The sequence below is a fragment of the Ranitomeya variabilis genome, chromosome 1 (assembly GCF_051348905.1).
Source record: "Ranitomeya variabilis isolate aRanVar5 chromosome 1, aRanVar5.hap1, whole genome shotgun sequence".
Classification (NCBI taxonomy): domain Eukaryota; kingdom Metazoa; phylum Chordata; class Amphibia; order Anura; family Dendrobatidae; genus Ranitomeya; species Ranitomeya variabilis.
Window position 1 is genome coordinate 842,145,921 of NC_135232.1, and position 21,615 is coordinate 842,167,535.

A 21,615-nucleotide genomic window follows, 5' to 3' on the forward strand; every position below is an offset into this window, starting at 1 on the left:
AGGGCAAACTCGGCCAACGGCAAAAAGGTCACCCAATCATCCTGATCAGCAGACACAAAGCATCTCAAATAGGTTTCCAAGGTCTGATTGGTTCGCTCAGTTTGGCCATTTGTCTGAGGATGAAATGCTGAAGAAAAAGACAAATCAATGCCCATTCTAGCACAAAAGGACCGCCAAAACCTAGAAACAAACTGGGAACCTCTGTCAGACACAATATTCTCCGGAATGCCATGCAAATGAACCACATTCTGAAAGAACAATGGAACCAAATCAGAGGAGGAAGGCAACTTAGGCAAAGGTACCAAATGGACCATCTTAGAAAACCGGTCACAAACCACCCAAATAACAGACATCTTCTGGGAAACAGGAAGATCCAAAATAAAATCCATGGAAATATGCGTCCAGGGCCTCTCAGGGACCGGCAAAGGCAAAAGCAACCCACTAGCACGGGAACAGCAAGGCTTGGCCCGGGCACAAGTCCCACAGGACTGCACAAAAGAACGCACATCCCTCGACAAGGAAGGCCACCAAAAGGACCTGGCAACCAAATCTCTGGTACCAAAAATCCCAGGATGACCGGCCAACACCGAACAATGAACCTCAGAAATTACCTTACTAGTCCATCTATCAGGAACAAACAGTTTCCCCACTGGACAGCGGTCAGGTTTATCAGCCTGAAACTCCCGAAGCACCCGCCGTAAATCAGGAGAGATGGCAGAAAGAACCACTCCCTCCTTAAGAATATCAACCGGCTCAAGGACTCCCGGAGAATCAGGCAAAAAACTCCTAGAGAGGGCATCAGCCTTCACATTCCTAGATCCCGGAAGATACGACACCACAAAATCAAAACGGGAGAAAAACAGGGACCATCGAGCTTGTCTAGGATTCAACCGCTTGGCAGACTCGAGGTAAATCAGATTCTTATGATCGGTCAAGACCACAACGCGATGCTTGGCTCCCTCAAGCCAATGTCGCCACTCCTCGAATGCCCACTTCATAGCCAACAACTCCCGATTGCCGACATCATAATTACGCTCCGCAGGCGAAAACTTTCTGGAGAAGAAGGCACACGGTTTCATCAAAGAACCATCAGAACTTCTCTGAGACAAAACGGCCCCTGCCCCAATCTCAGAAGCGTCAACCTCAACCTGAAAAGGAAGAGAAACATCCGGCTGACGAAACACAGGGGCAGAAGTAAATCGACGTTTAAGCTCCTGAAAGGCTTCAACAGCCGCAGAGGACCAATTCATCACATCAGCGCCTTTCTTCGTCCAATCGGTCAGGGGCTTAACCACACCGGAAAAGTTAGCAATGAAACGGCGATAAAAATTAGCAAAGCCCAAAAATTTCTGAAGACTCTTCACAGATGTGGGTTGAATCCAATCATGAATGGCCTGGACCTTAACAGGATCCATTTCTATAGCCGAGGGAGAAAAAATGAAACCCAAAAAAGAAACCTTCTGAACTCCAAAAAGGCACTTAGACCCCTTCACAAACAAAGCATTTGCACGAAGGATCTGAAATACCATCCTGACCTGTTTCACATGAGACTCCCAATCATCAGAAAAAATCAAAATATCATCCAAATATACAATCATGAATTTATCGAGATAATTCTGGAAGATATCATGCATAAAGGACTGAAACACAGATGGAGCATTAGAGAGCCCGAATGGCATCACAAGGTATTCAAAATGGCCTTCGGGCGTATTAAATGCTGTTTTCCATTTGTCACCCTGTTTAATACGAACAAGATTATACGCCCCTCGAAGGTCAATCTTAGTAAACCAACTAGCCCCCTTAATCCGAGCAAACAAATCAGAAAGCAAAGGCAAAGGGTATTGGAATTTGACCGTGATCTTATTGAGAAGGCGATAATCAATACAGCGTCTCAAGGAGCCATCCTTCTTGGCAACAAAAAAGAATCCCGCTCCCAACGGTGACGAAGACGGGCGAATATGCCCTTTCTCCAAAGACTCCTTAACATAACTCCGCATGGCGGCATGCTCTGGCACAGACAGATTGAAAAGTCGGCCCTTAGGGAACTTACAGCCAGGAATCAAGTTAATAGCACAATCGCAGTCTGTTATGACCCCAATGGCAGAGGGTCTCAGAAATAATTACTAAGTCTGCAAACACAAAAAACCAGCTCATAGGGCAGTGGTAACTGAGCTGACCATATATCTAATCCTAGCACCACAAATAGCAGCAGCCGGGGAACGTGCCTACGTTGGTTCTAGACGTCTCGCGCCAGCCGGAGAACTAACTAACCCTAGAAGGGAAAAGAAAGACCTTTCTTGCCTCCAGAGAAAAGACCCCAAAAGTTGGATACAAGCCCCCAACAAATAATAACGGTGAGGTAAGAGGAAAAGACAAACGTAAGAATGAGCTAGGTATTTAGCAAAGAGAGGCCCACTAGCTAATAGCAGAATATAGTAAGATGACTTATATGGTCAGCAAAAACCCTATCAAAATATCCACGCTGGATATTCAAGAACCCCCGAACCGTCTAACGGCCCGGGGGGAGAACACCAGCCCCCCTAGAGCTTCCAGCAAAGTCAGGAATCACATTTAGTACAAGCTGGACAAAAATAAGAGCAAAGCAATAACCAAAAAACAAAGAAGCAGGACTTAGCTTAATTTTGCACGAACCAGGACAGCAGACAGGAGCAAACAGAAAGGATCTGATTACAACGATGCCAGGCACTGGACTAAGGATCCAGGAAGTTTATATAGCAACACCCCTGGGCTAACGACCCAGGTGGGTGCCAAACTGAGGAAAGACAATCCCAGAGTCATATCACTAGTAACCACAAGAGGGTGCCAAAAGGTCTAATTCACAACAGTACCCCCCCTTAAGGAGGGGTCACCGAACCCTCACCAAGACCACCAGGGCGATCAGGATGAGCAGCGTGAAAGGCACGAACTAAATCGGCCGCATGCACATCAGAAGCAACCACCCAGGAATTATCCTCCTGACCATAGCCCTTCCACTTGACCAGATACTGAAGCCTCCGTCTGGAGAGACGAGAATCCAAGATCTTCTCCACCACGTACTCCAACTCGCCCTCAACCAACACCGGAGCAGGAGGCTCAACAGAAGGAACCACAGGTACAACGTACCGCCGCAACAAAGACCTATGGAACACGTTGTGAATGGCAAACGACACCGGAAGATCCAAGCGAAAGGACACAGGATTAAGGATTTCCAATATCTTGTAAGGACCGATGAAGCGAGGCTTAAATTTAGGAGAGGAGACCTTCATAGGAACAAATCGAGAAGACAGCCATACCAAATCCCCAACACGAAGTCGGGGACCCACACCGCGGCGGCAGTTGGCAAAACGCTGAGCCTTCTCCTGTGACAACTTTAAGTTGTCCACCACATGATTCCAGATCTGCTGCAACCTATCCACCACAGAATCTACCCCAGGACAGTCAGAAGGCTCCACATGTCCCGAGGAAAAACGAGAATGGAAACCAGAGTTGCAGAAAAATGGCGAAACCAAAGTAGCGGAACTAGCCCGATTATTAAGGGCAAACTCAGCCAACGGCAAGAAGGTCACCCAATCATCCTGATCTGCCGAAACAAAACACCTCAAATAAGCCTCCAGAGTCTGATTAGTTCGCTCCGTTTGTCCATTAGTCTGAGGATGAAAGGCAGACGAAAACGACAAATCAATGCCCATCCTAGCACAAAAGGATCGCCAGAACCTGGAAACAAACTGGGATCCTCTGTCAGACACAATATTCTCAGGAATGCCGTGTAAACGAACCACATTCTGAAAGAACACAGGAACCAAATCGGAAGAGGAAGGCAGCTTAGGCAAAGGCACCAAATGGACCATTTTAGAAAAGCGATCACATACCACCCAGATGACAGACATGCCCTGAGACACCGGGAGATCTGAAATGAAATCCATGGAAATGTGTGTCCAAGGCCTCTTCGGGACAGGCAAGGGCAAGAGCAACCCGCTGGCACGAGAACAGCAAGGCTTAGCTCGAGCACAAGTCCCACAGGACTGCACAAATGACCGCACATCCCGTGACAAGGAAGGCCACCAAAAGGACCTAGCCACCAGATCTCTGGTGCCAAAAATTCCCGGATGCCCTGCCAACACCGAGGAATGAACCTCGGAAATGACTCTGCTGGTCCACTTATCAGGAACAAACAGTCTGTCAGGTGGACAAGAGTCAGGTCTACCAGCCTGAAATCTCTGCAACACACGTCGCAAATCAGGAGAAATGGCCGACAAGATAACTCCCTCTTTAAGAATACCAACTGGTTCTGCGACTCCAGGAGAGTCAGGCACAAAGCTCCTTGAAAGAGCATCAGCCTTCACATTCTTTGAACCTGGCAAATACGAGACCACAAAGTCAAAACGGGAGAAAAACAATGACCAGCGGGCCTGTCTAGGATTCAGGCGTTTAGCAGACTCGAGATACATCAAATTTTTGTGATCAGTCAAGACCACCACACGATGCTTAGCACCCTCGAGCCAATGACGCCACTCCTCAAATGCCCACTTCATGGCCAGCAACTCCCGATTGCCAACATCATAATTCCGCTCAGCAGGCGAAAACTTCCTAGAGAAGAAAGCACATGGTCTCATTACCGAGCAACCAGGGCCTCTCTGCGACAAAACGGCCCCTGCCCCAATCTCAGAAGCATCCACTTCGACCTGAAAGGGAAGTGAGACATCAGGCTGGCACAAAACAGGCGCCGAAGTAAACCGGCGCTTCAACTCTTGGAACGCCTCCACGGCTGCAGGAGCCCAGTTAGCAACATCAGAACCTTTCTTGGTCATATCCGTCAAAGGTTTAACAACGCTAGAAAAATTAGCGATAAAACGACGGTAGAAGTTAGCAAAACCCAAGAACTTCTGAAGACTCTTAACTGACGTGGGTTGAGTCCAATCATGAATAGCTCGGACCTTGACTGGGTCCATCTCCACAGCAGAAGGGGAAAAAATAAACCCCAAAAAGGGAACCTTCTGTACTCCCAAGAGACACTTTGAGCCCTTAGCAAACAAAGCATTCTCACGCAAAACCTGAAACACCATCCTGACCTGCTCCACATGTGAGTCCCAATCTTCAGAGAAAACCAGAATATCATCCAGATAAACAATCATAAATTTATCCAGATACTTCCGGAAAATATCATGCATAAAGGACTGAAACACTGAGGGAGCATTAGAGAGCCCAAAAGGCATCACCAAGTACTCAAAATGACCTTCGGGCGTATTAAATGCTGTCTTCCATTCATCTCCTTGCTTAATGCGCACAAGGTTGTACGCACCACGAAGATCTATCTTGGTGAACCACTTGGCACCTTTAATCCGGGCAAACAAGTCTGACAATAGAGGCAAAGGATACTGAAATTTAACAGTGATTTTATTCAGAAGCCGATAGTCAATACAAGGTCTCAAAGATCCGTCCTTCTTGGCCACAAAAAAGAATCCCGCACCAAGAGGGGAAGAGGATGGACGGATATGCCCCTTCTCCAGAGACTCCTTGATATACGAATGCATTGCGGCATGCTCAGGTACAGACAGATTAAATAGTCTTCCCTTAGGAAATTTACTACCTGGAATCAAATCTATGGCGCAGTCACAGTCCCTATGAGGAGGCAGAGCACTGGACCTGGACTCGCTGAATACATCCTGATAATCAGACAAATACTCAGGAACTTCCGAAGGAGTAGAGGAAGCAATAGACACCGGGGGGGAATCACCATGAATTCCCTGACAGCCCCAACTTGACACAGACATTGCCTTCCAATCCAAGACTGGATTGTGAGTCTGTAACCATGGCAGACCCAAAACGACCAAATCATGCATTTTATGCAGAACAAGAAAACGGATCACCTCCCGATGTTCAGGAGTCATGCACATGGTTACCTGCGTCCAAAACTGCGGTTTATTTTCCGCCAATGGCGTAGCATCAATACCTCTAAGAGGAATAGGATTTACCAACGGTTCAAGAACAAAACCACAGCGCTTGGCAAATGACAGATCCATAAGACTCAGGGTAGCACCTGAATCCACAAACGCCATAACAGGGTACGAAGACAATGAGCAAATTAAAGTCACAGACAAAATAAATTTAGGTTGCAAATTACCAATGGCGACAGGACTAACAACCCTTGTTAGGCGTTTAGAGCATGCTGATATAACATGTGTAGAATCACCACAGTAAAAACACAACCCATTCTGACGTCTATGATTTTTCCGCTCATTTCTAGTCTGAATTCTATCACATTGCATTAAATCAGGTGTTTGTTCAGACAACACCACCAGAGGATTAGCGGTTTTGCGCTCCCGCAAACGCCGGTCAATTTGAATAGCCAGCGCCATGGAATCATTCAGACTTGTAGGAATGGGGAAACCCACCATCACATTCTTAATGGCTTCAGAAAGGCCATTTCTGAAATTTGCGGCCAGAGCACACTCATTCCACTGAGTAAGCACGGACCATTTCCGAAATTTTTGGCAAAACACTTCAGCTTCATCCTGGCCCTGAGAAATAGCCAGCAAGGCTTTTTCTGCCTGAACTTCAAGATTGGGTTCCTCGTAAAGCAATCCGAGCGCCAGAAAAAACGCATCAATATTTGCCAATGCCGGATCTCCTGGCGCTAGCGAGAAAGCCCAATCCCGAGGGTCGCCCCGTAAAAAAGAGATAACAATTTTAACTTGCTGAGCTGAATCTCCAGATGAACGGGGTCTCAGAGATAGAAACAATTTACAATTATTCCTGAAATTCCTAAACTTAAATCGGTCTCCAGAAAACAGTTCAGGAATAGGTATTTTAGGTTCAGACATTGGACTACTGGTAACAAAATCTTGTATGCCCTGCACACGAGCAGCAAGCTGGTCTACACTTGTAATCAAGGTCTGGACATTCATGTCTGCAGCAAGCACAAGCCACTCAGAGGTAAAGGGGAGGAAGAGAGGAAAAAAAAAAAAAAAAACTCAGAATTTCCTTTCTTATAATCCCACTTCTGCAATGCATTAAACATTCAATGTTGGCCTGGCATACTGTTATGACCCCAATGGCAGAGGGTCTCAGAAATAATTACTAAGTCTGCAAACACAAAAAAACAGCTCATAGGGCAGTGGTAACTGAGCTGACCATATATCTAATCCTAGCACCACAAATAGCAGCAGCCGGGGAACATGCCTACGTTGGTTCTAGACGTCTCGCGCCAGCCGGAGAACTAACTAACCCTAGAAGGGAAAAGAAAGACCTTTCTTGCCTCCAGAGAAAAGACCCCAAAAGTTGGATACAAGCCCCCAACAAATAATAACGGTGAGGTAAGAGGAAAAGACAAACGTAAGAATGAGCTAGGTATTTAGCAAAGAGAGGCCCACTAGCTAATAGCAGAATATAGTAAGATGACTTATATGGTCAGCAAAAACCCTATCAAAATATCCACGCTGGATATTCAAGAACCCCCGAACCATCTAACGGCCCGGGGGGAGAACACCAGCCCCCCTAGAGCTTCCAGCAAAGTCAGGAATCACATTTAGTACAAGCTGGACAAAAATAAGAGCAAAGCAATAACCAAAAAACAAAGAAGCAGGACTTAGCTTAATTTTGCACGAACCAGGACAGCAGACAGGAGCAAACAGAAAGGATCTGATTACAACGATGCCAGGCACTGGACTAAGGATCCAGGAAGTTTATATAGCAACACCCCTGGGCTAACGACCCAGGTGGGTGCCAAACTGAGGAAAAACAATCCCAGAGTCATATCACTAGTAACCACAAGAGGGAGCCAAAAGGTCTAATTCACAACAGCAGTCCCTATGAGGAGGAAGGGAACTGGGTTTGGGCTCATCAAATACATCCTTGAAATCCGACAAAAACTCAGGAACTTCAGAAGAGGGGGAAGAGGAAATTGACATTAAAGGAACATCACTATGTATCCCTTGACAACCCCAACTAGTCACAGACATAGATTTCCAATCCAGCACCGGATTATGTACCTGTAACCATGGAAAACCCAGCACAACATCATGCAAATTATGCAACACCAGAAAACGACAATCTTCCTGATGTGCTGGAGCCATGTACATGGTCAACTGTGTCCAGTACTGAGGTTTATTCTTGGCCAATGGTGTGGCATCAATCCCCCTTAAGGGAATAGGGCTCTGCAAAGGCTGCAAGGAAAAACCACAGCATCTGGCGAACTCTAAGTCCATTAAGTTCAGGGCAGCGCCTGAATCCACAAATGCCATAACAGAAAAGGACGATAATGAGCAAATCAGGGTAACAGACAAAAGAAATTTAGGCTGTACAGTACTAATGGTGACAAACCTAGCGACCCTCTTAGTACGCTTAGGGCAATCAGAAATAACATGAGCAGAATCACCACAGTAAAAACACAGCCCATTCTGACGTCTGAATTCCTGCCTTTCTGCTCTAGTCAAAATCCTATCACATTGCATAGGCTCAGGACTCTGCTCAGAGGACACTGCCATATGGTGCACAACCTTGCGCTCGCGCAGGCGCCGATCAATCTGAATGGCTAGAGACATTGACTCATTCAAACCAGCAGGCGTGGGAAACCCCACCATAACATCTTTAAGGGTTTCAGAAAGACCCTTTCTGAAAATTGCTGCCAGGGCATACTCATTCCATTTAGTGAGTACAGACCACTTTCTACATTTCTGGCAGTATACTTCTGCCGCTTCCTGACCCTGACACAGTGCCAGCAAGGTTTTTTCTGCCTGATCCACAGAATTTGGTTCGTCATACAGCAATCCGAGCGCTTGAAAAAATGCGTCTACATCAAGCAATGCAGGATTCCCTGACTCAAGGGAGAATGCCCAGTCCTGAGGGTCTCCACGCAGCAGAGAAATGACAATCTTCACCTGCTGAATGGGGTCACCAGAGGAACGGGGTCTCAAAGCAAAAAACAATCTGCAGTTATTTTTAAAGTTCAAAAATTTAGATCTATCCCCAAAAAACAAATCAGGAGTAGGAATTCTAGGCTCTAAAGCCGAAGTCTGAACAACATAATCTTGGATACTCTGTACCCTTGCAGCTAGTTGATCTACACGAGAGAACAAACCCTGAACCTCCACATCAGCGCCAAAATCCTGAACCACCCAAAGATTAAGGGGAAAAAAAAGACAAAACAGGCTGCAGAAAAAAAAAATACAAAAATGGCTCAGAACTTTTTTTTCCCCTCTTTTGAGATGCATTCAACACATTGTTGGCCAGCTGTACTGTTATGACCTGGTGGTTAAGGAGCAACATGGGACGAGCTCTGAGGAGGTGGTATCTGTACTGACCGCAGTTCCTGATCCTAACACCAACACTAGAAGTAGCCGTGGGATGTTCCTGTCACTCCCTAGACACCTCGTCACAGCCTGAGAACTAACTACCCCTAAAGATGGAAACAGAAAGCTATCTTGCCTCAGAGAAAATCCCCAAAAGGAAAGATAGCCCCCCCACAAATATAGACTGTGAGTGGAGAGGGAAATGACATACACAGAAATGAAAACAGATGTGAGTGGAGAGGGAAATTACATACACTGAAATGAAAACAGATTTTAGCAAAGGAGGCCACTACTAATCTAGATAGACAGAACAGGAAAGGATACTGTGCGGTCAGTATTAAAAACTAAAAGTCCACACAGAGTTTACAAAAATAATCTCCACACCGACCCACAGTGTGGAGGGCAAATCTGCTTCCCCAGAGCTTCCAGCTAGGCTGAACATATCATACTGACAAGCTGGACAAGAAAAAACATAACATGAGCTGAGCGATTAAGTCCACAGCAAATGGACAACCAAAAGAACAAGCAAGGACTTATCTTTTGCTGAAATGGACAGGCCATAAGAGAAATCCAAGGAGAGATCTGAATCCAACCAAGAAACATTGACAGCTGGCACTGACTGAAGACCAGAGCCAGGCTAAATAGCAGAACCAGGAGAGACGATCAGTGGAAGCAGCTGCTAATGCAAAACCCAAGGAGCAGCAGTTCCACTTAAAACCACAGGAGGGAGCCCAAGGGCAGAATTCACAAAAGTGCCATTTACAACCACCGGAGGGAGTCCAAGAACGGAATTCACAACAGAGCGGAGCTGAATGTGTACAAGGTGTACAGAGCGGTGCCGTGTGTGTATGAGGTGTATGGAGCGGAGCCGTGTGTGTACGAGGTGTATGGAGCGAAGCTGAATGTGTACGAGGTGTATGGAGCGGAGCTAAATGTGTACGAGCTGTATGGAGCGGAGCCGTGTGTATGACGTGTATAGAGCGGAGCTAAATGTGTACGAGGTGTACGGAGCAGAACCGTGTGTGTATGAGGTGTATGGAGCGGAGCCGTGTGTATGAGGTGTATGGAGCGAAGCTAAATGTGTACGAGGTGTATGGAGCAGAGCCGTGTGTGTATGAGGTGTTTGAAGCGGAGCCGTGTGTGTATAAGGTGTATGGAGCGGAGCTGAATGTGTACGAGGTGTATGGAGCGGAGCTGAATGTGTACGAGGTGTACAGAGCGGAGCCGTGTGTGTGTATGAGGTGTATGGAGCGGAGCCGTGTGTGTATGAGGTGTTTGAAGTGGAGCCGTGTGTGTATAAGGTGTATGGAGCAGAGCTAAACGTGTACAAGGTGTATGGAGCGGAGCTAAATGTGTACGAGGTGTATGGAGCGGAGCTGAATGTGTACGAGGTGTATGGAGCGGAGCTAAATGTGTACGAGGTGTACGGAGTGGAGCCGTGTGTGTACGAGGTGTACGGAGCGAAGCCGTGTGTGTATGAGGTGCATGGAGCGGAGCCGTGTGTGCAAAGTGTACGGAGCACAGCCGCATGTGTAGGAGTAGCTATGTGTGGCCATTATACGGTACAAAGTATCATGTGCGGCCAATATACAGTATGGAGCATCATGTGTGGTCATTATACAGTATGGAGCATCATGTGCAGCCAATATACAGTATGGAGCAGCATGTGCGGTCATTATACAGTATGGAGCATCATGTGCAGCCAATATACAGTATGGAGCATCATGTGCAGCCAATATACAGTATGGAGCATCATGTGTGGTCATTATACAGTATGGAGCATCATGTGCAGCCAATATACAGTATGGAGCAGCATGTGCGGTCATTATACAGTATGGAGCATCATGTGCAGCCAATATACAGTATGGAGCATCATGTGCAGCCAATATACAGTATGGAGCATCATGTGCAGCCAATATACAGTATGGAGCATCATGTGTGGTCATTATACAGTATGGAGCATCATGTGCAGCCAATATACAGTATGGAGCAGCATGTGCAGCCAATATACAGTATGGAGCATCATGTGCAGCCAATATACAGTATGGAGCATCATGTGTGGCCATTATACAGTATGGAGCATCATGTGCAGCCAATATACAGTATGGAGCATCATGTGCGGTCATTATACAGTATGGAGCATCATGTGTGGTCACTATACAGTATGGAGCATCATGTGCGGTCATTATACAGTATGGAGCATCATGTGTGGTCACTATACAGTATGGAGCATCATGTGCGGTAATTATACAGTATGGAGCATCATGTGTGATCATTATACAGTATGGAGCATCATGTGCAGCCAATATACAGTATGGAGCATCATGTGCAGTCATTATACAGTATGGAGCATCATGTGTGGTCATTATACAATATGGAGCATCATGTGTGGCCATTATACAGTATGGAGCATCATGTGCGGTCATTATACAGTATGGAGCATCATGTGGGGCCATTATACAGTATGGAGCATCATGTGTGGCCATTATACAGTATGGAGCACTGTGTGGCCTTTATACAGTATTGAGCATCATGTGTGGCCATTATACAGTATGGGGCACTGTGTGGCCATATTTTTTTGTTTATAATTATTCTTTATGAAACAGTGTGATCAGCAGTGCTAAATGGGTGTGATTGGGACATGGATATGGGTGTGATTAGATACGATTGGGTGTGGTCAGAGGTGTGGCCTAAAATTTGCCGTGTTGCACGCCGCTGACTTTATCCCTCATTCCCATCGTCAAAAGTTGGGAGGTATGATAAAATGACTTTGATTAGGGAACGTGAAAGGCTGCTCTGAACAAATGTGTTTTGAGGGAGCGCCTAAAACTATGTAAATTGTGGATAGTCCTAATATCTTGGGGTAGAGCATTCCAGAGGATTGGCGCAGCACGGGAGAAGTCTTGGAGTCGGGAGTGGGAGGTATAGATTAGTGCAGAGGTTAGTCGAAAGTCATTTGCAGAGCGCAGAGGTCGGTTAGGCCAATAGACAGAAATGAGGGAGGAGATGTAAGGGGGTGCCGCACTGTGGAGAGCTTTGTGGGTGAGAACAAGTACTTTGAGTTGGATTATTTAATGAATTGGCAGCCAGTGTAACGACTGGCGAAGAGCGGACGCATCCAAGTAACGATTAGCTAGATGGACAACCCTGGCTGCTGCATTAAGGATAGACTGGAGAGGGGAAAGTCGAGTAAGGAAGAGGCCAATTAGTAGAGCATTGCAGTAGTCCAGGTGGGAGTGGATCAAGGCGACAGTGAGGGTTTTTGTTTCCATGGTGAGAAAAGGACGGATTCTAGAGTTGTTCTTTAGGTGTAAGAGGAGATGAAGTGGAGCCAGAGAACAGAACACTGAAGGAGCGGTCAGAAAGATAGGAGGAGAACCAGGAGAGAGCAGTGTCCTTAATGCCTAGTGACTGGAGCCTAGAGAGTAGGAGAGGGTGGTCAACAGTGTCGAAAGCTGCAGAAAGGTCGAGAAGAATGAGCAGAGAGTGGTCACCGTTCTGTTTTGCTGTCAGAATATCGTTGGTCACTTTGATGAGTGCCGTTTCTGTCGAATGTAGGGGGCGGAAACCAGACTGTGAAGGGTCTAGGAGGGAATGAGTGGAGAGGTAACGGGTAAGGCGGGAGTAGATCAGGCACTCCAAGAGTTTAGAGATGAAGGGGAGATTGGAGACTGGTCTGTAGTTGTTTGTGCAGGATGGGTCGAGGGAGGGTTTCTTTAGTAATGGAGTAATAATAGAGTGTTTGAAGGAGGAGGGGAAAATGCCAGAGGTGAGGGAGAGATTAAAGATTGTAGTTAGGTGAGTTGTGACGGCTGGAGAGAGAGACTGGAGGAGATGTGAGGGAATGGAGTCGGTAGTTCATGTAGTCGGACGAGAAGAAGAGAGGAGCTTGGAGACTTTTTGTTCTGTGATGGGATCGAATGTGGAGAGTGAGCCAGGGGAAATGCAGCGAGGGATGGGAGTTGCTGCACTTGGTGTCTGGGAGTGGATTTCCTGACGGATGTTATCTATTTTCTCTATAAAGTGGGAGCCCAAGTCATCAGCACAAATGTCTGTGATAGGGGCTTGTGCTTTTGGCCTGATGAGAGAGTGAAAGGTGTCAAAAAGTTTCTTGGGGTTGTTGGATAGTGAGGAAATCAGAGTGGTGAAGTAGGTCTGTTTGGCGAGGTGAAGGGCAAAGTTATAGGTTTTTAACATAAATTTGAAGTGTAGGAAGTCTTCTGGTGTGCGAGTTTTCCTCCATAAGCGTTCAGTACTCCTAGAGCATCGCTGGAGAAATCGGGTTTGTGATGTGAGCCAGGGCTGTTTTACTCTGTGCTTGGAGGTTCTGAGGGTGAGGGGCGCTGTTATGATCCTAGTGGCAAGGATCGCAGGACGAACTAGCTAAGTAACTGAACAGACGACTAGCTCTGGGGAGGTGGTAACTAGATTGACCGCAACCTGATCCTATGCGCAAACAACTATAAGTAGCCGTGGAACGTTACCTGAAAATCCTAGACGTCTCTTCACGGCCTGAGAAACTGACTATTCCTGGAGGGAAAGAAAGTCCTCTCTTGCCTCAGTGGAATGACCCCAAAGATATAGAATAGCCCCCCACAAATATTAACGGTGAGTTAAGGGGAAAGCACAAACACAGAGATGAAATCAGATTTAGCAAATGAGGCCCGCTAATACTAGATAGCAGAAAAATAGGAAGGAAACTGTGCGGTCAATAAAAAAACCCTATTCAAAATATCCACGCAGAGATTGCTCGAGCCCCCGCACCAACTAACGGTGCGGGGGAAGCAACTCCGTACCCCAGAGCTTACCAGCAACAAGAAATCACATATTAGCAAGCTGGACTAGACTCATCTTACACAGAAATCATATTGCAGGCAGATGAGCAAAAAATATTCAAACAGAACTTAGCTTATCCTGAAGAGGCAGAAAACGAGATAATCAGGAGTAATCAGAATAGCACTGAATACATTGACAGCCGGCAACAAGTGAAAGTGAAGCAGAGCTAAATAGGAACCTCCCTGGTGAATAACGAGGCAGCTGATCCAGCCAGACCCGCAGGATAATAAACCAAACCACCAGGGGGAGCCAAAAAACCAAAGTCACACAATACCATCTGTGACCACTGAAAACGGAGTTCACAACAGGGCGCTACTTGGTCCAGGGTGCTTCTAAGAGTGTCATTGTAGTGATGTACAGCCAGATCAGGACAGGAAAAAGAGGAGATTGGGGACAATGATGAGTGTAGGGAGTCTGAAAGTGTGTGAGGGTTGATAGCATGTAGATTTCTGAATGTGTGGTAGGTAGGAGGGTGCTGGGGTGGGTGAGGAATTGTGAGTGTGAAGGAAAGAATGTTGTGGTCAGAGAGGGGAAGCGGTGAGTTATCTAGGTAGGAGATTGAACAGAGGCGGACGAAGACCAGGTCAAGCGTGTTACCGTCTTTGTGTGTTTCAGAGGTTGAGAGCTGTGAGAAGCCTAGGGAAGTGGTTAGTGATAGAAGCTGGGATGCAGATGTAGAAGTTGGGCTGTTTATGGGGATGTTGAAGTCTCCCAGGATAAGGGTTGGGAGTTCTGAGGACATGAAGTGCGGCAGCCAGGCAGAGAAATGGTCCAGGAAGTGGGTGGGTGAGCCTGGGGGCCGGTATATGACCGCTACTCTGAGGGAAAGGGGACGAAAGAGCCTGATTGTGTGGACCTCAAAAGAAGGGAATGAGAGTGATGGAGCTGGGGGGATGACCTGGAAAGTGCATTGTGGGGACAAGAGTATGCCGACTCCACCACCATGTCTGTTTGTGGGTCTCGGGAAATGTGAGAATTGTAAGCCACCATGGGAAATGGCAGCAGGAGAGACAGTGTCGGAATCCTGATTCCAGGTTTCCGTGAGGGCCAACAGATTAAGAGACTTCAGAAAGTAATTGTGTAGGAAAGTAAGCTTGTTACATACAGACCATGGATTCCAAAGGGCACAATTAAAAGGAGATTAAGGAGTGCGAATAATATTAGTAAGATTATTAAGGTTTCGATGTGAGGTTGGGTAGGGGTTGAGGTTGGGGGATGGTGGACCAGGATTGGGAGAGATGTCTCCTGAAGTCAGTAGGAGTAGGAAGATAAAGAGCAAGTAGTTTTTGGAATTGTATGAAGTATTTTGTGCAGTGTGTTTGGGCAAGATGGCCTGAGGTTTTTCAGGAAGGTGAGAAGTGCATGGGAGTTGTACATGGGAGAGGGAAGGAGAGAGGAGCTGATGTGTATGATTCGTGATGGAGGGGGGATTGGGCGGTGAATGTGGATTGCAAGGGAACATAGGAGGATAGGAATAAAGCACATGGATAGAAGGGAGAGCAGAGTGTGGGTTACCTGACTCCTGCCCTGACTAACTGCCATGGAATAACTGCTGTATCATGACGCTTATCTTCGTAACTGCCATGGAATAACTGCTGTATCACGACGCTTATCTTCGTAACTGCCATGGAATAACTGCTGTATCATGACGCTTATCTTCGTAACTGCCATGGAATAACTGCTGTATCACGATGCTTATCTTCGTAACTGCCATGGAATAACTGCTGTATCACAACGCTTATCTTCGTGACGCTTTGCTTCGGGATGCTTGCGTGCACCCCCACATGCGTGCACCCCTAAGGATGTTTCTGAATTTATAGTCCAGAATGCTGGGTCAGAAGAGATGGATTGTGGGCAACTGGTTGGGGATAATTTGGCAGCTGGGGCCAGCACACCAGGGGGTGATTAAATGATCAAACACATTGTGGCTGGCAACATCTACATGCTATAACACCTTCAACAAGATAATATCTAGAGTGACCACAGTCATGGGTATACAGCAAACAGTGAGTAAAATGTACAATGCAACAAATGAATTATACCAATCATTAAGCAGGCACATTAAAATATGTTGCTAGATGGTAGAGTGGCAGATGACAGACAGCAGACAGCAAGCAGAAGGAATTTTTACCATAAGAGTCTATTGCAGCAGATGAGACAGCAATCAGAGGTGGGAAGTTGAACCATTTGAATATATTGCAGGAGACAGCAAGCAGAGGGAATTTTTACCATAAGAGTCTATTGCAGCAGATGAGACAGCAATCAGAGGTGGGAAGTTGAACCATTTAAATATATTGCAGGAGACAGCAAGCAGAGGGAATTTTTACCATAATAAACTATTAACTATTATCAGCATAAACTATTAAAACAAAAACAAATCATTAGACATCACAAAAAATATGGCAAAACTGTTCAATCACAATTCTCATGGAATGTTCCACAACTTTTATCTAGTTAGTCCATGTGGGAATACAGGCATGGTATTGGAGGAGTCAAAGGGGCGGGTGCAGTAGGGACTTTGTTATCAGGTGTCCCACCTGTATCCTTCCAACCTCCTATTTAATTTGTCGCCACCCTCCTGGGCCTGCCGTTTTTCAATGTGCCTTTTCTGCTCAAATCTTGCCATCTTCTGAACAGGTTACATGTAGAAATGCCATCTATGTCCTGAAATGGAACTCCATTAGCTATCAGGTCACAAAACAGCTCCTATCTGCTTTTTCTAACTTGGGAATTATCGCCTTTTCTTCTCTCTTGATCTACTCTGTCTACTGTGTAATTTCTTGACACTTTTGCTTTCTCTAGAGCAGATAACAGAGATCAAACTGCATGCTGTATATACATTAGTGGAGTTTCCCATGAGCGCACTGAACATGGTGAATAATGGGGATTTGTAAGCAGCTGGAGCACCTTCTATGAATTTATTTTTCATCATTACTGTCATCACTGCAGCATCTGGCCCCTTCCAATCCTCAACAACAGCAAAGTGATCATTCATATCTGGCAAAGGATTGCGAGTTATACCACCTATACATGCGATTTCTCTCAGTCCCTGAACTGCATCTGCAAGAGACTCCCATCGTATTTGTGGTATTAATTCAATAGGAGAATCATATACTTGTGCCACAGAATCCCTCACCAAATGCAATAGGGAAAAATTCTCTGCAGTGTCCCTTGCACGTCTCATTTTTAAACGCACCATGGGATCAATACAAATACTAGCAATTCCTATGCCCTCAAGACGGTTCAAGATTATCATATCGGCTCCAAAATCCCATAACCTGAGAATCCATGTTAATAAATTCTCTCCTGCTTGCTGTCTGTACCTGGTTGCTAATTCTGTTAGTTCCCCTACTGCATAATTTCTAGTTTCCTCTGTCATGGCATCTCCTGGATCCATCCTAAATCCCCTACGCTGAGTGACTTCTCGCTTGGTCTTTGTTACTACAATAGGTCTGGCATGCAATTCTACCTCATTTTCCAAGTCACCACATTCTAACAAATCTGACCATTTCTCATGTGCAATCATGGTTCTAACATGTGCAGTATGACTATCTGACACTGGCTGCTGTCTCCTCCTGCGCTTATTCTTATTTTGTATCACATATTCTTCAAAACTCTTTTGGATTTTATCATGCTGTTTCACTTGATCTCTCAAAGCTGATTGCAAGCTGATCCTTTGCTCTACAGCTGTATGCAGTTCTAAACGCAGGTTATCAATCTCCTCCTGCAAACTTTGCAGTGCCTGGACACAGACCCATCCAATGGTCGCTGCTGTTTTTTGCTCCTTTGCATCATACCTTGAGATATCAAATTTGGCAGCCTCATCCTGGGGATTTGCTAAACGCTGTCCCTCCATATACTTACAGTATATACTTGAGTATAAGCCAAGATTGTCAGCCCATTTTTTTGGGCTGAAAGTCCCACCCTTGGCTTATACTCGAGTCATATACTCGAGGGGTCGGCAGGGGAGGGGGCACGGGGGCTGTCTAATTATACTCACCTGCTCCTGGTGCGGTCCCTGCACGTCCCTGGTTCTCTGGGCGCCGGCAGCTTCTTCCTGTAGTGAGCGGTCACATGGTACCACTCATTACAGTAATGAATATGCAGCTCCACCTCCCATAGAGGTGGAGCCGCATATTCATTACTGTAATGAGCGGTAACGGTGACCGCTCACTACAGGAAGAAGCTGCAGGGAAGCCAGGGACTTCACAGTGCCAGGAGCAGGTGAGTATAACGGGGAGGGGGAGCGCTGCACGATATTCACCTGCTCCTCGTTCCGCCGCCGCTCGATCTTCAGCAGTGACGCTCAGGTCAGAGGGTGCGGTGACGTGGTTAATGCGCCCCCTCTGCCTGACCGTCAGTGCAGGAGACACTGAAGATGGAGCGGCGCCGGAACATGGAGCAGGTGAATATTGAAAGTGCCGGGGGCCTGAGCGACGTAGAAGTGAGTATGTGATTTTTTATTTTTTTATCGCAGCAACAGCAAATGGGGCAATTGTCTGTATGGAGCATCTATGGGGCCATAACGTTTGTGCAGCACTATATGGGGGCCATAACGTTTGTGCAGCACTATATTGGGGCCATAATGTTTGTGCAGCACTACATGGGGCCATAACGTCTGTGCAGCACTATATGGGGGCCATAATATTTGTGCAGCACTATATGGAGCCATAACTGTTATGATCTGGTGACCTTGGAGCTGCATGAAACCTTCTCAGGAGACGTGGAATCTGTACTGACCGCAAACCCTGAGCTTAACACCGCAACTAGAAGTAGCCGTTGGGTGTACCTATCACAACCTAGACACCTCGACACAGCCGGAGGACTACATACCCCTATAGATGGAAATGGGAACGCTAGCTTGCCTCAGAGCAGAACCCCAAAGGATAGGCAGCCCCCCACAAATATTGACTGTGAATAGGAGAGGAACGACACACACAGGTAGAAAACAGATTTCAGCAAAAGAGGCCACTCTTAACTAAACAGGGAAAGATAGGACAGAATACTAAGCGGTCAGTATTAACACACTTCAAAAAATACCCACAGCAGAAAGTACAAGAAGTTCCACAAACTAACTAAAGTCATGGAATGTACATCTGCCTCTCCTGAGAATCCAACAAGACTGTGAATACACTGACACAATCAAAGCTGGACAAAAAAACAATGAATAGTACTGTATAATTAAGCACCCAGCATGGGTGCACAAAGAAACCAGACACTTATCTTGCAGATTTGGCAGTAAGGCAGAAGGAACCAGGCAAGGACTAAACCTCCAAAAACAATGGACAACTGGCAAGGACTAATGAATCCTGCAAGCCTAAATAGCCCACTCAGAACTGCAATCAGTAGATTCACCTGACCAGAGCTGCAGGCCAGGGACCACTGCACTACCATCCACAACCACCGGAGGGAGCCAAAAAGCCGAATTCACAACACATAACGTTTGTGCAGCACTATATGGGGGCCATGTTTGTGCAGCACTATATGGAGCCATAACGTTTGTGCAGCACTATATGGGGCCATAATGTTTGTGCAGCACTATATGGGGCCATAACGTTTATACAGCACTATATGGGGCCATAATGTTTGTGCAGCACTATATGGGGCCATAACGTTTGTACAGCACTATATGGGGCCATAACGTTTGTGCAGCACTATATGGGGCCATAACGTTTGTGCACTATATGGGGCAGGTGTTTATATGGGGCAAGTGTCTGTATGGGGCCATAATCAACGTTTGTGCAGCACTATATGGGGCAAATATCTTTATGGAGCATCTTATGGGGCCATAATCAATATTTGTGCAGCATTATATTGGGCAAATGTGTCTATGGAGCATCTTATGTGGCCATTATTAACCTTTATGCAGGATTATATGGGGCATATTTTAATATGGAGCATCTTATGGGGCCATCATGAACTGTATGGAGCATTATATGGGGCTCCTGATTCAATATGGATATTCAAAAACACTTAACCTACTGATGTCTCAATTAATTTTACTTTTATTGGTATCTATTTTTACTTTTGACATTTACCGGTAGCTGCTGCATTTCCCACCCTAAGCTTATACTCGAGTCATTAAGTTTTCCCAGTTTTCTGTGGCAAAATTAGGGGGGTCAGCTTATACACGGGTCGTCTTATACTCAAGTATATACGGTATTACATTCCTGTGCCATTGGGGTCCACGTTCCTGACAACACCCATTCCGGTAAGGATCTGACACTACTGTCAATTGCTTTCCTATTCTTAACAAACTTATTCAAATTTGCAAACATTTTTATTCAAGACACAATTCCCACTTTCTGACACCACTTGTTTTGTTAAGGTTCAAAGAATTGTGATGAATAAATGCTCACATGAAAATTGAATAAACTAAAATTAATTTACTTAATAAAAGATAATAAATATAAACAGTCACTCAAAATAGCACATAATCAATACATTACATTGAAATGGTAGGAGTCAATCAGCCCTCTCTCTCAGTGTCCTTTCTCTTCCATCTGTGTCTCTCTGTGTCCCCAGTCTCAGGCAATACTTTCATTTATATGTTAAAACTGACCATTGAATCTTATATGAAGGCTTTTGATTCATATCATGGTATGTGTACTGAAGCCTTCAGGCCAAATAGATAAGAATACCACCTGTCATCCCTCAGGGCTTAACAAGTTTCTGTCTAATTAGCATTTACATGATATTCCTTAGGTTCTCATCTTTGAAGATAAGTGTAAATCACTGGTCATTTACATTCTGGACAATTGACATGTAACCTTCTGTGGACTCCATTGGGGAAAAAAAAAATAATAAAAATATATATATATATATATATATATATATATATATATATATATATATATACTGTATATTATAAAGGCAATCAATATCTCTATCATACGTATTAATTAATTGGAGTGTTGAAATCATTTAAGATATATATATATCATACTACACAGGTGGGTGAACATTTTAGGTCCAAAAGGACGTCTGAGCTACTGGCGAGGACATACAGGTGGCCGCATATGGCCCGTGACGTCGCAGACTATGTTCGGGCGTGTGTCTCCTGCACCAAGAACAAGTCTCCTCGTCAACAGCCAGCTGGGTTGCTTTACCCCCTGCCGGTGGCGGATAGGCCCTGGGAGATGGTCGGGAAGGATTTTGTGGTGGGCTTACTCAAGTCTCGTAGCTGCACCATTATTTGGGTGATCACCGACCATTTTTCCAAAATGGTACACTTGGTGCCTCTTCCACGGCTACCTTCTGCACGGGCTCTGGCAGCGTTGTTTATCAAACATATCTTTCGCCTAAACGGTATGCCGGACAAAATTGTCAGTGACCAAGGTCCTCAGTTTGGGTCTCGATTCTGGAGAGAGCTTTGTCGTCTACTCAGTATTGACCACTATCGGCTCTATTAGGTAGCTGTGTTCCCCTGTGAGGTTAACAGGGCACAGCGTTCTCTTTTCTTTGGAATCTGTGAAGTAACAGAGTTCGTTTA

General features: G+C 45.7%; 1 protein-coding gene across 1 annotated transcript in view; it reads right to left on the reverse strand.

Moving 5' to 3' along the window:
• COPS4 (COP9 signalosome subunit 4) overlaps positions 1 to 20,646 on the reverse strand; it is a 49,584-nt gene extending 28,938 nt beyond the window's left edge. The window contains exon 1 of the mRNA XM_077276103.1: positions 20,573 to 20,646. Coding sequence (XP_077132218.1) covers positions 20,573 to 20,574 — 2 coding nt within the window. The 5' untranslated portion in view covers positions 20,575 to 20,646. The remainder of the gene's footprint in view (positions 1 to 20,572) is intronic.
• Positions 20,647 to 21,615: the final 969 nt, after the last annotated feature.